The 17,049-nt window shown below is 39.6% G+C and overlaps 1 protein-coding gene across 1 annotated transcript; it reads left to right on the forward strand.

Annotated features, from left to right (window-relative positions):
* The first annotated feature begins 9,802 nt into the window (after positions 1-9,802).
* Positions 9,803-16,081, forward strand: LOC105931738 (keratin, type II cytoskeletal 8). Its single transcript, XM_012870555.3, has 9 exons — positions 9,803-10,288; positions 11,803-12,011; positions 13,473-13,533; positions 13,622-13,717; positions 13,817-13,981; positions 15,007-15,132; positions 15,275-15,495; positions 15,618-15,658; positions 15,769-16,081. The coding sequence occupies exons 1-9, from the start codon at positions 9,890-9,892 to the stop codon at positions 16,032-16,034; spliced, it is 1,584 nt and encodes a 527-aa protein (XP_012726009.2). The 5' UTR covers positions 9,803-9,889; the 3' UTR covers positions 16,035-16,081.
* Positions 16,082-17,049: the final 968 nt, after the last annotated feature.

Raw genomic sequence — 17,049 nt, forward strand, 5'->3', positions numbered from 1 at the left:
GGTGGTACTTTAACTTTCAGCAGCCTAACCATCATAATCAAACAGACAGAGTTTATATCACAACATATTCATTTAGTAGGATGGATCCACCACAGAATCTATGGCAAAATTTTAATTGTTGCTGTTGATAATTGGACTGAGCCTGAGTGATGTGTAAAGCTGGTAGACACACGCCACAAAATATTTGCAGATGTGATTGTAGTGAAAGATCCTTCCGTAAAGTATCGACTCAGGGGACCCATTACAAATGCCCGCCACACTTTTCATATCTATATTTGTGAAACATTTTGAAAACCATTTTTCTTTCATATTCCATATCAATAGTGAGTTAGTCTCTCATAGAAAATTCTATTAAGATAAACTCAAGTTAAGAGTTTTGTTTAGAGATAAATGTGAAAAAAATCAAAAGGGATGAATACCTGTATATAAGTAGGCAACATATTATATATTTTTACAGATTCACATGCATGTTTTCACATCTTGTGGTCCACAATATGTACAAGGGAGCCTGCTTGCATATGTGCGAGCGTGACACATTCTTACTCAGAGAGTTCCTCACATCCTCCCTTCTCGACTCATTTCTCCCTTTCCACCTTCCCTCTTTGGCTGACTAATGATACAGCATTAAAACACACCCAGTGGACGCAAAATTATATTCTATTTAAACAAATTTGGATAAATATGTATTTACTTTTCTTTCAGATTTATGGGCAGAAGCACTGACAGTGTGAGGGGTACACATCACAGCTCAGCGAAATGTGTCGTCTCGGAGACATTTTCTCTGTGGGTTGTCATGTCCATTTTGAGCTCAAAGACATTTCACAGGAAGACATTAAAGGATCGACTGCTCATTGTGTGTAAATTCTGGAGCGCCAGATCCATTTCTCATGTCAACAGTACATGCTTGTTTGATTAACCTTGTTGGCAAAAAAATAATTTACAGGACACCTGGATTTATTATTAAGTCACAGCTGAAGGGTTGTCAAAAAATGTTCAGTTAGTGAATGTGTCTGCGACTTCTTTTTTATATTTTCTACTGTCACAGCTCTAGCTTTCAGTGTCTGACAGATATTTAGTTTTAATGTGTGTTTTTGATTGTTTAATAATGGTTCAAAGTGCAAGAAAACAAAATGTATGGCAAATCATGGCTGCACATACCTGATGGCACTAAGAGGGTTAAATTAAGTGAACAAATTGATTAAAATAACAGGGACGATAATGGACAACAATAACAATTACTATTTTTAAAAACCAGTGGAAAATGTCCCAAGAGTTAAAGGTAAAATAAAATCCTAATGGCCTTCTCTGAGCACCAGACTGGCATCAGTAAACTCTGCTTTAGTGGCATTGAACAAATCCTGTTAAGCAGGCAACCCTAGTAAAGATGAGCAAGAAAACCTTATGGTGCGTTCACACCTAACACGAACAACACACATTTTTTGCCATGTTCACCTGCTGTTGGACGCTTGACATTTTGCCTCTTTCTTGCGTGAACAACTGGGCGAAATTTCCCCCCGCTCGCCTGGGGAGCATCTATCCACTTGTCAGCTCCTCTTGTCTGTTCAACTCACCGTGGCCGACCTTGATCTTACAGATGGAGTTACAGTGTTATAGGTAACAGCGGCGTAGACGCCGGCGTCCCTGGGTCCACCAGATCCTCCAGAGACGCACCTGGTTTGGTGAGTACCACCACCTGCTCCAGGAGCTGTGTCTGGATGACAGTCGCTTCCAGCGTTACTTCCATCTGTTCAGGACCCAGTATGAAGACCTGCTGGCCCACGTCGGGGGACGGAATTGCATTTGCACGAGGAATGCAACATTGTAGCCCATGTGTAGGATTTGTCTGTGTGTAGTATCTCTTGATGCATGGACTCCAGCCTGAATGAATTCTGCTGAACAGTTCTCTCAAGGGTGTTTTTTTCCCCCTGTTGCTTGTGCACCTCTTCCTTCCACTCAACCTTCTGTGACCATTGCTTGGAAATAGCACTCTATGAACAACAATGTTTAACAATGACTTTTTGTAGCTTACCCTCCTTGTTGAGGATGTTGGTGACTATCTGTTGAATATCTGACTGGTCAGATATTCAACAGAAATCCATGTCTCCCCATGACTGTGTAACCCACTGACCCAGACTAAGAGACCATTTAGAGGCTGAGGATCCTTTGCAGATGTTTTGAGTTATATAGTTCATTAGGGTCTGACACCATGAGTTTCCAGTATTTAACTTTTTCCACTATAGTCACAATTTCTGAGTCACTTATTTTTTTGTTTTCACTATCTTTAAGAAATAATCATCAGAATTACACGAAACAAAGTCTTGATAAATTTGACTCTATGTGTATTGAATCTATATGTGCTTTACTTTCTCTAATGAGTGACAAAAAATGTTGACTGTCATGATACTCTAATATTGTTTGACACACATGTATGTTAAAAGATGCAACAGTTGCATTTATTTTACAGAAATTGTCAGAAAGTTTCAGTATGTGTGGCAATGAAGATTTTTTTTTTGTGAAGAGTAACATTTTGTGTTAACATTTTTCCCCAGTGAGCAAATTTAGTTCAAAGGTTGGATTTAAAACGTGTGACATTATACTACTCAGTGAAACATTTTTATTGACAATTTGCAAACTTTTAACAGGGTACTTCAAATGGTTGAAATTTTTATCTAATTTAACAGCAGTCTCTCCGCACAATGAAAACTGAATCCCAGTAAAAAGATGGTCTCTTGAGGAAAATCAAACGTGCATTTACTGAACAGTGTTCAGTGAACACTGAAGGTTTAAATCCTTTTAGCTGCTAAGATATAATAGCAGTGACCCATCATGTTAGCAGAGAGCCATTATCATTAAGAAGAACAACAGACTTTTTTGGACAGACCAAGCAGAAGCGCAATCACTCCAGACAGGTTTGCTCTGTTGAAAACACTCAATTTTGACACTAGGGGGCATAAGTCACAAGCCAAATAAACTGCTGTAGCTGAAGAACAGAAGCATCTCTACACTGGGTCCCAAAGAAGGCACACATAGTTAAAAGTATTTTTTTAAATAGAACATAAACATAAGAAACACAAAAAAGGCTGGCCTAAAGTAAGAAAAGACCATACAAAAGTTCTGCAATGTAAACAATCAGTACATCACAATTACTGATATCTGAACTTTTACTCTCTTTAGTGGGTTAATTTATTTAATCTTATTTGCTTTTAAAATAGATTCACAAATTATCACTAGGATAAGTTACAGTACACTGTCTGTAAAAATTATATAGAACTCTAAATAAAGTAATTGTTTCAAAGTTTTTGCCACTTTAAAGTGATGTAAAACTACAAAAACTTAGAATCGTTCAGCAGCTAAGTTCCTCTTCCTGCTGTCTCGATGTTCTACCCACAGCTTTCTTTACGAAAGTTTTGACAGTCATAAAGTCTGCTTGGACCCAGATAATAACCACTTCCCTTTTGTCAGGCATTTTCCCCCAGGCCCTTAAAACAGCAATTTTGAAACCACTGTTGAAAAGAACAGTTTGGATAAACTACTACTGCAGAACTCCAGGCCCATCTCAAACCTCCCCTTTATTAGTAAGATTATTGAAAAATTATCATTTAATGACATCCATATAAATGCAGACTGTGGGAGAACCACAGTGCTGGTACTATTGAACCTGAGTGCAGCATTCAATACAGCTGATCAATCTGTTCTATTAGAGCGCCTGGAAAACTGGGCCAAACTTTGTGGTACAGCACTTGACTCGTTTAAATCTACCTAAAGAACAGGGATTTTTTTTGTGTCAGTTGGTAACTTTATATCAGAGACCACAAAACTCACATGCGGGGTTCCCCAAGGTTCCATCTTGGGTTCCCTCCTATTCAATATCTACATGCTCCATCTAGCTTGTTTCAATGCCTCCATTCTTATAAGATCTGGGGAGCACAGTTTTTAAGCTGGTGTGGATAAAGTCTCCAGCCACAATGAAGATGCCCTCTGGGTGTTTATTCCACTGCTTGTTGTTGCTGTCATGCAGCCTATCCATGACTCAATGTTTGCAGCTACAAGAAGGGTTTTGTCTGGATTTTGACAGTCTGCATTTTAACAGTAAGAATTCCAGGTCTGGGCAACAGTGTCTCTCTATAACGTCAGTGTCCATGCAGAAACTGTTGTCAATATAGACACACTTACTCAAGTATGATGTGTGGTCTGCCCAGAAGATTGTACAGCCTGCTATCTCTATAGTTAGATTCAGGATGTTATCATCCAGCCATGTCTCCGTTATGACCATGATACAGCTGTGAATGCAGGGGTTAACATCACGTGGTTTAATCTCATCCATCTTGTTAATTCAGGAAGCAGAAGTTGGCTAGAAAACTGTTTGGACCTTCTGGTTGCGGGGAGCCTTGCTCTGATGGCTTGTTTGCCGGTTTATGGCATGTTTTGCAGCACTGCTGCCGCCTTCTCTCTTCCTTGTGTTCCAATGTCTGCTCACACTAATTATTCTCTCTCAGCTCTTTAGCCCTTATTGATCTCAGCTATTTCTCATTCTCTCCTGATTTCCCTCATCTGCTTGCCCTACCTTTCTCTTTACCTTTCCCCTGTTTATACACTGTTTGGTTTTCCTTGTTTCTTTGCTTGAACCTCCCATTATTCTGCTCAATGCCTCATGCTTCTCTGCCTCTAGACTCTGTCTGCATGTCAGTTCCATGTTCTGTTCCTCCAAGTGATACTTTGTAAGTTTTTTTCCCCCCAATGTCATTACTAAATCTTTCTTTCAACATGTGGCTCCTGAGTTACCATCTGCGTTTTGGTTCAGCTCCAACCTCCCAGCTCACGAAAGATCTGTGACACATCAAAGGCCAGACACATTTTATGAGAGAACTACAGATGTAATAATTACTACATTTTTTTCCAGCAACTTTAAGCGGGAAGCACTTGAGCGCCCCCTGTTGACAAGCAGCCACTAAATTTGATGCAATTTATCAACCTACACATCTACTTTAAAGAGTCCCTACAGGATTTCACGATTTTTTGTTGTTGATTTTTTTTCCAATCAAAATCACAGATTTTGTGGTGCTGCTTTTGCAATATTTGCAATGAATTTTGTGATTTCTTTTCTAACTATACCCCTTGCAAAATCTACATTTAGAAGAAAATAAATGAGAAGATAAGACAGATAGGACACACATTTTTATTCTTTAAGAACATAAATAGCTCAACATCAGACACTGACATAGCCCATGTCCTCAATAGCTTTCAATTTTTCAAATCAACATAGGACATCAACTTATATTAACTTCTTTCAACTTTTCAAATTAAGAAGTCTACTTATTATGGTAAGAAAACGATCACAACAAACCATAAATCATTGCTCAGGAATGAATATACCACACTGAATGAAAACAAATATCGTCAGAATGTGTTTCTAAACAGAAACTGTTCCCATATCAGTCAACATTACAGACTAAGTACATACCTCCCTAGTGTCTCATCAAATATAACTGCAACTGGATTCCCTGACATTTCCCTTAGTTTTTGTTTTTCCTTTGAGTAAAGATCTCCAAGGTATTTCTCTTGAAGTTGGTGTGCTTGCCATATTGATCATGGACTTTAACCGAGGAGGCAGTGAAGTAGACGTAAGAAATACTGTCACCTGCAGGTTGGAGTTAGCAGTCACTTAAATCCAGTGTTTTTTCACAATTTTTGCAGAAATCTTGCAACAAATTAAAAATTATGCATTAGTGCAAATTTCCACGATCGCAGAGTGATGAAAAACTGGAGGGACTGTTTAAAGTTATTTGTTAAAATGGCTCCAGTCAATTAACATTTACAAGTGGGGGGTCGCTCAGAGTGTTTTTTGTTTGATCAGGGGACATAACCACCTAAATTTAAAAAGAGTCCACTGGACCAAATAGGGAACTGTACTGAACTGAAAAATTAACTGGGACTGGTTATAGTACAAATATTTTTAAAATGATATACCGTAAATAAATTAAAGTATATGTGACAGCTGATCATTCTATGATTATGTGTGTTCATAATTTGTAGTTCATAATCTCTTGAAAATATTGAACTACAAAGATAAACACATTAGCATTTCAGCATATGTACACGGAAGTGTTTTGTTTAAAGATATGAATTAGAATAAGGAAAGGATGAAATAGTAACACATGGGTACAAAAGAGAGGAATTGTTAAAGAGACGAACAAACGGACAAACCTTCAGCCAACCACGTGTTTGTGTTGTTTGCTCAACAGAAGGCCGCATCATTTGCATAGATTTATGTCCTGTCTGTGGACAAAGGGCTTTATTTGTATAGGGTGTATCAGGAAGCAACTTTTACAGCATCTGTTTCTGATAGCGCTGAAGGCTTGGTAGAACCTTCCAGAAAAATGATTAAAGATAAAAATCAAGCTTCAATGTTTTTTTTTTTTTGTTTGTTTTTTTTTGCTGTGATTTGATCTCCATTTGAACTAACTCTAATTTTCCTCACAGGTTACTGTTTTAGTGAAACTTAATCCCAACTGCAAGGTGAAGTTAAACATGAGCCCATTAGAGTGTAAAAATGCATGTTTAAGAGAGCATAACAAGGCAACCGAGATAAAGCATTAACTGGTCAAGCACAGTTTTATTTGTTGACATTTCTGTGCAGCTTCATACATCCCACCCAGCTCCCTACCGATCCCCGTGAGTCAGCCAGTGGTTGAGCAACAGATTTCTTCCTTATCTTTGCTAATTGTCTTCTCATATACCCCACCAACTCCACTTCTCACCCTTGCTCCTGTTTGACTTGTCGCACATATGTGTTTCTCTCAGCACATTCCTGCCTCGGTGTGTCATTTAGCAGCTTGGCACAAACAATCATCTTTGGCCTCCTCGGAGCTTTGAGTTTTGGGGATAAGGTTTGCAAATGAGCCTCTGGGTTCCCTGCTTTCCCGATCAAATAAGGACTTTTATTAGGGATAGGAAACGCAACCTTTAAGAGTTGGCCGTCGTGGAAGAGGTTGAGTAAAGGAAAAAAAACAAACTGGTTAACTTGTACATATATGGTTGTCTCCAAGTTCAGCACAAGTACTCCTTTGTGAAGAATTACATCACTCCTTGAAACTAGCCAAGCAAAGCATGCTTTTTATATAAGGATAGCTGCAGTGGTTTTGCCTTTGATAAACATGCCTCCTCCTCCTGAGGACAGTGTACCATTTTCATTAGTACATTAAATGTAAAAATGTTAGTTAGGAGGGCTTCTCTGGTTAAAGTTGGCTGCGTGAGTCCCAACCTTGGCAAGCTGCACATGAATCATGATTTCCACACAATGAGAGTAAGATTTACGTTTCACTGAGAGAAAATCATGAGAGCTTCCCAAAGATCTGTTTAGATTTGAGATATGTGAAACCATGGCAACAGAAACAAACACACACACACACTAGAAAGACCTGGGTCCATTGATTCATTCTCCTCTTCTTTCTTTTTTTGTCACACTTGACTGTTTGAGATTATCAAACCAATTTTAATGTCAGTCACACATAACCTGAGTAAAAACAATACATTTTCAAGTTATTGTGTGTCAAACTGTAATTGTTCCCCCCCATTAAAAAATGATTTCTCTTTGATTAACCGATTGCTGCCTGAGCCATAGAATCATGAAACCACAAACTCACAAAGAACCTTTCTGAAAACATGAAGTAAAATATCTTAAAAAGCAACACATCATGTCCTGATCTACAAAACAAATTAGGTATGATTGAGAAACAAAGTCTTAGCAATCGGTCTGGGGAGGGCTGCAAAGCCAGTTCTGCGGCTCTGGCACTCCAGTGAACCACAGCGGTAATCTACAAACTGAGAACGCGATAAAAGTAAAAATAAATAACTAAAAATAACATACCAACAATCAAACATGGTGGTGATACTGTGATGGTCTGGGAATGCTTTACTATTTCTGGACCTGAACAATGGGGCAGGAGTTGATGAAACCATACACTGGTTTCATCAACTCCTGGGGTTGTGGCCTAGCAGTTAGAGCAAAATCTTTGCATTCTGAGAAGGCTGCAAGAACCTGGTTTGATCCCTGCAGACTGCCACCATGGTTCTCTGAGCAAGACCCTTAGCCCCAGATTAGCTCCCTGTGTGCCACTCAGTGTTGGAAACACACTGCTACGGGATGGGTTAATCACAGAGCCCTCAAACTCAATGGCACTTGAACCCACCTGCTGAAATATATATTTGATGTATGTACTTGTACTTTCACCTGAGTGAGAACATTTTTTCCACATTTTACTGATAGTAAGGACTTTTGGCCCATTCTAGATTGGTCCTATTGTGATGGAAGGAGAAAAAAAAGTATGGTGGATAAGAAGTGCCTTCAAGCCAATCCAACTTGTCGGAGGGGCTTCGGGAAGCAAGGGGTCACATTTATTAGGTTAACAAATTGACAGCTAGATTGCCAAATTTCTGCAAGGCTGTAATTGCTGCAAGTGGAAGATTCTTTGATAAAATCAAAATTGGAAGGACAAAATGATTTTTTAAATCATTATTTCTAATCTAGTCAATTTTATGACTATATTTACTACTCAATTTGCAGTGAAATCTTTTGGGCAACCCAAAACTTTTGAGCAGTAGAGTATATTGGCTACATAAAGAGAGACAGCGATGGGCATGGGGTAGGGCTAGGGTTACCCGACAGTCAGGGTGTGCGACACAGCAAACATCAGGGAACGGGGAAAGCTCTTCACTTTTCCCATGAATTTATACAGGCAATGCATAAATTCATTTGAACAAAAAAAAGGGGAAATTAGAGAATTACAGAAAACAAATTTGAACATACATATTTAAATATATACATATATATATATATATATATATATATATATATATATATATATATATATATATATATATATATATATATATATGTATATATATATATATATATATATATATATATATATATATATATATATATATATATATATATATGTATATATATATAAGAATGTTTTATCAGCAGTTTTATCTACGTTTCTATGGGTGGGGCTGTTGAGACCAAGGTGGGGTCTTGTGATAAAGATAAAGACAGATCCTGTTTGTTCCTGACCTTACATATATAGGAGGAATTCACTTGCAGGATTTGAATGCAAACACATCAACCCTGGCCGATAATAAAGCCATTCAGAAGATTGTCTGAACCATAAAGTCATGCTGCTGGCTTGCTGTAAATACATCCACAATCCCAAACTCTTCAGTGTGGTGCATTTATTTATTTTGTGCCCGTATCCATATATATAGTTTCAGGATAAGGATAAAATATGACAAACAAAAAGGAAAATTTGCTGCTTCCATAACTGTGAGGCTACACAGTCATTTCTCAGCATCAAGTAAAGGACATCACACGGAGCAGCCAGAGTTTCCATGACACATCTGTGAGAAGAGGTTGTGGAGTAGGGAAGATTGTGGTGAAATTAGATTCTTGTTCATTATTTCTAAGGTATACATTTTTAGTATACGATGTGAAACACATAGAATTTAAATCTGTTAACGAATATAAACATTGCAAAGTTTGAGTCACATCTGAAATATAACAAATCCAACTTCTCATATGTCTGAACAAATGTGACTTTTTTCTGTATTCCAACAGTAAAATTAAGGCCGCTCTTGCGACTCCTGAGTCTTTATTCTAATTTGCAGTAAATGTGTAACATGATGTAATTTTCTTTCCTGACATTACCTCACTTTGTACTGCTCTCACTCTCCCCTCTTGACTCCAGCCAATCGCAACACAGGTGGGTCCCTCCCCTGCTCTGATAAATACCACCGAGGACCAGGGAGGCTCCATCTGCCCGACTCTTCCCCTCAGCGGAGTCTCTTCTCCTTTCTCACCACCTCAGTGCTACAGAATCCCAGTGTGACCATGTCTGTCAGAGCTGTGAAGACCACCGCCCTCTCCACGGTGTCGTCCTCCAGGGGCCCCACCCAGGGATACAGCAGCCGCTCATTCTCTGGCTATGGTGGCCGGGCAAGGCAGAGCTACGCTGCCCGCACCTCCTATGGAGGAGTCGGTAGCAGTGGTGCTGCTGTGGGTGTCGCTGGGGGGTTTGGACTGAGAGGAGGCGCAGGGGATTTTGGCCACCTGGGGTTTGGTGGGGGTATGGCCAACGAAGTGGTGGCCCCCATCACAGCCGTGACCGTGAACAAGAGCCTGCTGGCTCCCCTTGATCTGGACATCGACCCCACCATCCAGGCCATCCGCATCCAGGAGAAGGACCAGATCAAGACCCTAAATAACCGCTTTGCTTCTTTCATCGACAAGGTCAGTCACTCAATATTTATATGTAGCAAAAAAGCACAATTAGCAAAAAATAGAAAACCAAAAAAAGAAAATAAACACCCAAAACAAACAAAAAACCAACCAAACAAAAGAACAACAACCATTGTATTATGGGGAGCTGCTACTCATCTTGGTTGTGGTGTCTTTCCTTGACCAAGCCCAGGGACCAGCAAAAACACAAGGAGACATCCGTGTGTTTTTAGCATCCTTACATCCATGTTTTGATTAGATACCATCTTTGACACTATCAAATCAATAAAGTCAGTTAAGCAACAGATGGAATATTCTTTTTTCTCGTGTTGTACAAGAAATCTGCATGGTATGGTAACCAGACCCACGGCTCTGCCCAAGCTATTAGGAAAAAGGTTAGAAAGAAAGGAAATTCTTATGCACAGAAGGAATATTAAAAAAATACAATGCACATGTTGTTGACCCGACAGTTGGGATAGAATAAAAACTCAGGAAGTGCAAAGGAAATGAGTGTTTTGCAAGCCAAAACAGGTGATTATCCTGGGGACATAGCCTTGGAGAACAATATTCTTTTTAACAATGAGATATTTGTGGAGTAAATCTCAGGGATATTGCTTGTTCTGCACAGTTTCCTAAATTTGATCTGTGATGGAATCACAGAGCTCAAATTGAAAAGGCACCCTCAGTCCAGGAGCGCTTTTCTCATTAGACAAATATCCTGCAAAAATGCCTTATGGAAGAAAGATACATTTTCAGGCGTCCTTTACTTTCCTGCAAAGTTTAATGCATACCTTGTGCTCTTTGTAAACATTGAAACCTGAGTATTTACTGCTTGTACGAACAAACCGAGAGGAGTCAAGAGACAAGTGACTCAGAAATGTTTTCAGGACTATCTGTAAATCCTTGCAGCAGAAACTTGAACAATACCTGTTTTATGAGGCCAAGAAAGCTTTTAAGCTGAAGGGAGAATGAATCATTGTCATACTCTGGAAATTCAACATGAGAAAAGTTTTTTTTACAAACCAATGCTTGTTTTCTGCTGCACAAAAGGTGATTTCTTCAGTGATTTTTCACTTTTCTATACAATGTTTAATAGTTTTCTTGATCCAAGGAGGCACAGAATAATGAAAGGGGTTTCAAGTAAAGCCTGCTATAATTCCTCAGATCAGCTCTCTACCATTGCTCCTCGGACCAGTGTGACAGCACAAATTATATTGACTTGGTTGTAGCTTGACTCCACCCAGAGGGAGAGTGGCAAAAAGAATAGTTGTACAATCGACTCTTGGGACAAAGGGCCACATTGTGTTGTGCTGTGGCATTATGTGTAAAAGGAATTGTTTCATTTTAAGATGAGACGCTAACTTTTGTTTTCTCTCAGCAGTCAAACTTGCTGTTGCTGTTGGAGTCATCCCCACGCTTTACATCAATTCCTTATATATCAAGCTCCATTTCAACAACCAGGCCCTTCTTCCTTTTAACATAAACGTCTATCATCAGCATTCAGTTGTGATCCTCCTTGTCTCCAGGTGCGCTTCCTGGAACAGCAAAACAAAATGCTTGAGACCAAGTGGAAGCTTCTGCAGGAGCAGACCACCTCTCGATCAAACGTCGACGGCATGTTTGAGGCGTACATCGGCAACCTTCGAAAGCAACTGGACAACCTGGGTCATGAAAAACTCAAACTGGAATCTGACCTGCACCAGACAAATGGCTTGGTGGAGGATTACAAAAACAAGTATGTGCAGCTGTGATTTAAACAGTGAAACTGGTTTCCTTTCTTTTTCAACCTTACATGCTGGATGGTCTAGCTTTCCCCAAATCTATTCTCTGTAGCATTACTCGACTTCTAGCAATAAAGCTGAGGTTTTATAACCTGAGAAAAAAACAAATGTTCCCCTATAATGATTCATTCCCTCGTTTAGGAACAGGCTTTTGGCAATATAGAGTTTAAGGGTGTATTCACACCTGCCACATTTGGTACGCTTTAAACAAACCAGAGTTTGTTTACCCCCCCATGGTCCCGAACTTTTGTGCAGGTCTGAATATACTAAAGCAAACCTTAGTCTGGACTAAACAACCGGAGTAAGACCTACTTTTTGTGGTGGACTCAGTCCGCTTCCAAATGGACTTTGGTGCGGTTCGCTTCTGTATAAACACAAAATGACCTCAAACCAGCCCAGCTAAAGAAAATGTCCCTTGGTACTTATCAAGCCACCGTAGAGGTGAACATAGTACTTAAATCATAGCTGAACTGCATTTTGTTGCTCAGCAACACAGCTTCCAGCATGCTTTGGGGCTCATTCGGGTTGCAGGATGAATTATCTGACGCAGATCCAAGATTAGAAATAAAAACAAATCCTGCATTGAATGAGCTGACCTTGACACTCAGTGATTTAGCAGCTGTAATAAAAATACAAACACGTAAAACCACGGTGCTGCAAGCAGGATTTCTAAATTAGTTTTCCTCCATATCCGGGTCATTGCTCTGTCTAGCCCTAGTCATTTCTGTCCAATGGAAACGACTGTCACACGCGTGGCTTTGTTCGCTTTTAAAAATAACAATTTAATAGCCAACCGCATCCAACAAACAAAAACAAAAGGTTCGCTTTTGGTCCAGTCCAAAGGACTTTCCTGGTGTGAATATATACCCTAAATCAGATTTTATTTAGCTAAGTCCACTCACTCGACTTACTTATCAATGGCAGTCTGAGACATCAACTTTATATTTACATATATTTTGTCCCATTGGGTGTTTGTGTGGGGCAGCCTTTTGTCTCTAAACATACATTTGACTTAAAACATACAGCTAATATCCTCAGTAGACTCACATTCAGCTCATGCTAATAATTTTTTCATGTGGAGCAGTTAGCTGTAATGAGATGCTCATTACAGCTAACTACTCCACAGTCAATAATTCAGCATATTTTCTCTGATTTAATATGACTTGTTGATCATTTGGCTCTCAATGACTGCTGTCTGAGGACAGTGTTCGTCTCGTGACACAGACAGACAGGGATGTTCTGCAGCCAATACAGTCTCTCTTTCACTGTGCACATCATTGCTGAAAAAAACGTGTCATATTTCCCACGTAATACAGATATTTAAAAGTTTTTGCTCATTGTATTCAAAGGTAAGATTAAAGTTAGATTAATTTAATTCCAAATGGAAGACCTCTCACTTTTTTCTGTTTTGTAAGGTATGAAGATGAGATCAACAAGCGCAACGAGTGTGAGAACAACTTTGTCCTTATGAAGAAGGTTTGAGATAATTTATTTACAAAACGCATACAACACCCTGTGTCGTATTCACCATTAAATGCTGCGATTGTTCTGTTATCATCCGAAGGACACAGATGCAGCCTATATGGTCAAAGTGGAGCTGGAAGCCAAGTTGGATGGCCTTTCGGACGAGATCGAGTTCTTGAGACAGCTCTTCGATGCAGTAAAAACCTTTCTTCACAGCAGAGTTCTACACGATAGGCACCCTAAAGTATAAGCTACCGTTTTCTACAGTTATTTAATATCTTATCATTTAATGCAGGAAATTGAGGAGCTGCAAAGTCAGATCAAGGACATATCCGTTGTGGTGGAGATGGACAATAGTCGTAATCTTGATATGGACGCCATTATTGCTGAGGTGCGCGCTCAGTACGAGGACATTGCCAACAGGAGCAGAGCGGAGGCAGAATCCTGGTACCAGAACAAGGTGGTAGAACATTTCTCATGGCTTAAAATGAAACCTAACCAGTAATGCAGATTAGAAGTATTTGTTGCTGTTTTTAGAATTGCAGAATGACTTGAAATTGTTGGGTGGTTTTTCTTTGTTATGAGAAATTGCAGATTTCTTTTCTTCTTTCCTAATCATCCACGTACATTTACTCCTTTTTCTTAAACCACGGCTCTTCTTATTCAGAAACTGACTGTAAAAAGGAAAGATACATTTTTCAAAAGTGGATCAGGTGCTAGAGGGTTTATAAAAATCACCAGCTAACAACTGGTTAGAAATATTTCATGTCACACAGACCTTATCTCTAAACATAAAGAATGGTTATGTTTAATCTTCACTTTTTTGTATTGATGAAACAAACAGAATGCTATGGGAAACTGCATCTTTTCATAATATTAAAATCTGTCAGCCTAACCATGCATTTACATTATAAGCCCGTTAAATAGCAAGTGAAGATAAAGAGCGAAGCTGAAACATTGTTCGTCAGAATTTGTTGAGGTAGTTGTAGGTATTTAACAGTATTGGTAGCTGCTTTTAAAAGAGTGCTGTTACAATTTTTGAGGCATAAGTCGTGCAAAAGGACAACATGTTGTGAAATGTTCTAAAGTAGCCAAGGTCATTTTGCAACATTTAAAAAGCAGATTGTTATGCAATGTCAAAGTTAACCCTCAAAGTAGAGTCATGCATGCATGTCATCTCGTCTATCTTCAACAAGGCTTCTTGCTTAGCCTCAAAACGTTTTATTTTTCAGCGCACTTGATCTAACACTGTGGTGGTTGCAGGTTTCATGTTGCTGTCTGCCTGCAGTGAGCTCTGCTCCGCTGTGCAAACCATTATCTTAAGAAACCACAATTCATGTACTTTTGATGAAGCAAACATAGTCGGAGTCATGTGTCTTTAGTTTAGAGGCAGCCGAAAAACATAATAGGCAACAGATGTAACAATGGAGAGAACTTGAGTTTAATGAAACTGCTTTTCATGTTGTGTGTCTCTCTTTGTTGCAGTATGCAGAGATGCAACACTCAGTTGGGAAATATGATAACGACCTAAAGTCCACCAGAGCTGAAATCGCCGACATGAATCGTAGAATAATGAGGCTTCAGTCTGAAATTGACATGGTCAAAGCACAGGTGACAATTAAATTTTTTAGGTTGTATATATTCTGCTTTCTTTACTTAAATACGATCTTGGATTTACATTTCTTTGATTATGATAATTAGATTATGATTCAATAATTCGGAAGCGACTCTGTTTCACACACACCACTCTTAGAGAAACAACTTGGAGGCTCAGATAGCTGAGGCTGAGGAGCGGGGGGAGCTGGCAGTGAAGGATGCCAAGCTGCGTCTCAGAGACCTGGAGGAAGCCCTACAGAGAGCCAAACAGGACATGGCCCTGCAGGTCCGCCAGTACCAAGAACTGATGAATGTGAAGCTGGCTCTGGATATTGAAATAGCCACTTATAAAAAACTGCTGGAAGGAGAGGAGATCAGGTAAACTGTCATTGCCGGAGTACTTCTGTTCCCTCCTGTGGTGGAAAATAAGAACTGCATCCAATTGAAACATATTTAAAGATGACTTTTTTGCATCTTCTTGGTTTCTATTTCTTCTGCAGGCTAGCAACAGGAATCAAAACCAGTGTGTCTAAGCAGACTTGTAAGTTACTGCTGTACCATCATGTAAACGGAAAGTGTTACCTTCCATACGTCAATGGCACAAACAGCATAACTTTGGTTTTTAATTCTTTCTTTCTCCTCAACATGCAGCCTATAACTATAATGCCTTCAACCTGGAGACGTCCCGTATTCCATCATATGTCAGCTCTTCCTATGATGCAATCAAGTCCAGCAGTGGTTCAGTCTCCACCCTTGAAGGCGGGGATGTGAAGACCACCACAGTGACCACAACCGAAACTGTGGTGAGCAAGACTGAGGAAAACAAGGAGGAGGAAAATCATATAGTAACCGAGGAACTCCCCGCTACAGAGAAGAAAGAGGAGGAGGAGGAGAAGGCAGAAGCTGAAGCTGAATAATTATGTGATTCCTTCCTGATAACTAAAAATAAAGCACATCTTCCCAACCTGTTGATTCCCTTCTTTAAAAGCATTGCCTTGTCAATAGGAGGCGCTAAAGTGCTGCCTCATCAGAATTGCAGAAAACAAGAGTGTAGGCACAGTAAACACAAATAACCAAATACAAAGTAATTATCATATCTGTTCTGTCAAAAAAGGTGCCTGACCTTTGATTTTTCAGCATTCCCATTCCATTTTGGGTTATTTTTTTTTGTTATTTCTTTTTGTAGGCCTCCTAATTGAATGCTTCAGTGCTAAATGGCACCAGACAGATGAATGAAGGTTCTCATACTTTCGGCTTCTCTGTAACATCGTGCTGGTCTCTAATTGGTTACTTAAAGTGTAACTCACCCCAAATTCAACTTTTTTGCAGATTAAGTGGGCCTAATGGTGCTACTTTAATGTTACTGTGCAAATTGTTTTTACATTTGTCTTAAAACTGTTTTAGTGCTGCACTCTTAGGGTTGAACGGCGGCTATCACACTTAAGTTTTCCTATTGGTTCAAACAATACATGCTTTCAACACCATAGCCCTGCATTCAGGTTTGAAAGCATCTCAGTTAATCATACGCACCCGTGGCGAGTTGGAATCACAAGCATCAGGAGCACTGATAATAGAGTTTAGCGTTTGTTACTGCTTAGAATGTTAGCCTAAGTTAGCAATGATGCATCAATTAACGACTCAGAAACAGTACCCATTCTGTCCTCCTCTGCCTCGGCAGAGCAGATTGCTAAATCAGCACCTTGAGCCAGTGGCTCCAACTGATCCTCGTGGGGACTCCTCATCCTCCGGTGATGAAGGAGGTGGCAAAATCCTGCAACTCTAAACACTACTGCATGGCAAAACCATTAGATGTCACCCTCCATGTTTCAACATGTCCGTTTCCCTCGTCCTGACTGCAGCCCTGTTCATGTACAGCACTTTACATGTCTTGTTACTGAAAAGTGCTATATAAATAAACCTACCTTACCTTAC

Source organism: Fundulus heteroclitus, chromosome 20 (genome assembly GCF_011125445.2).
Source record: "Fundulus heteroclitus isolate FHET01 chromosome 20, MU-UCD_Fhet_4.1, whole genome shotgun sequence".
In the NCBI taxonomy this organism is placed as follows: domain Eukaryota; kingdom Metazoa; phylum Chordata; class Actinopteri; order Cyprinodontiformes; family Fundulidae; genus Fundulus; species Fundulus heteroclitus.

Coding starts and splice junctions, on each gene's coding strand:
- LOC105931738 (XM_012870555.3), top strand. CDS start 9,890: ATGTCTGTCAGAGCTGTGAAGACCACCGCCCTCTCCACGGTGTCGTCC. Junction 13,534..13,621: donor ACTTTGTCCTTATGAAGAAG/GTTTGAGATAAT, acceptor TATCATCCGAAG/GACACAGATGCAGCCTATAT. Junction 13,982..15,006: donor AATCCTGGTACCAGAACAAG/GTGGTAGAACAT, acceptor TCTTTGTTGCAG/TATGCAGAGATGCAACACTC.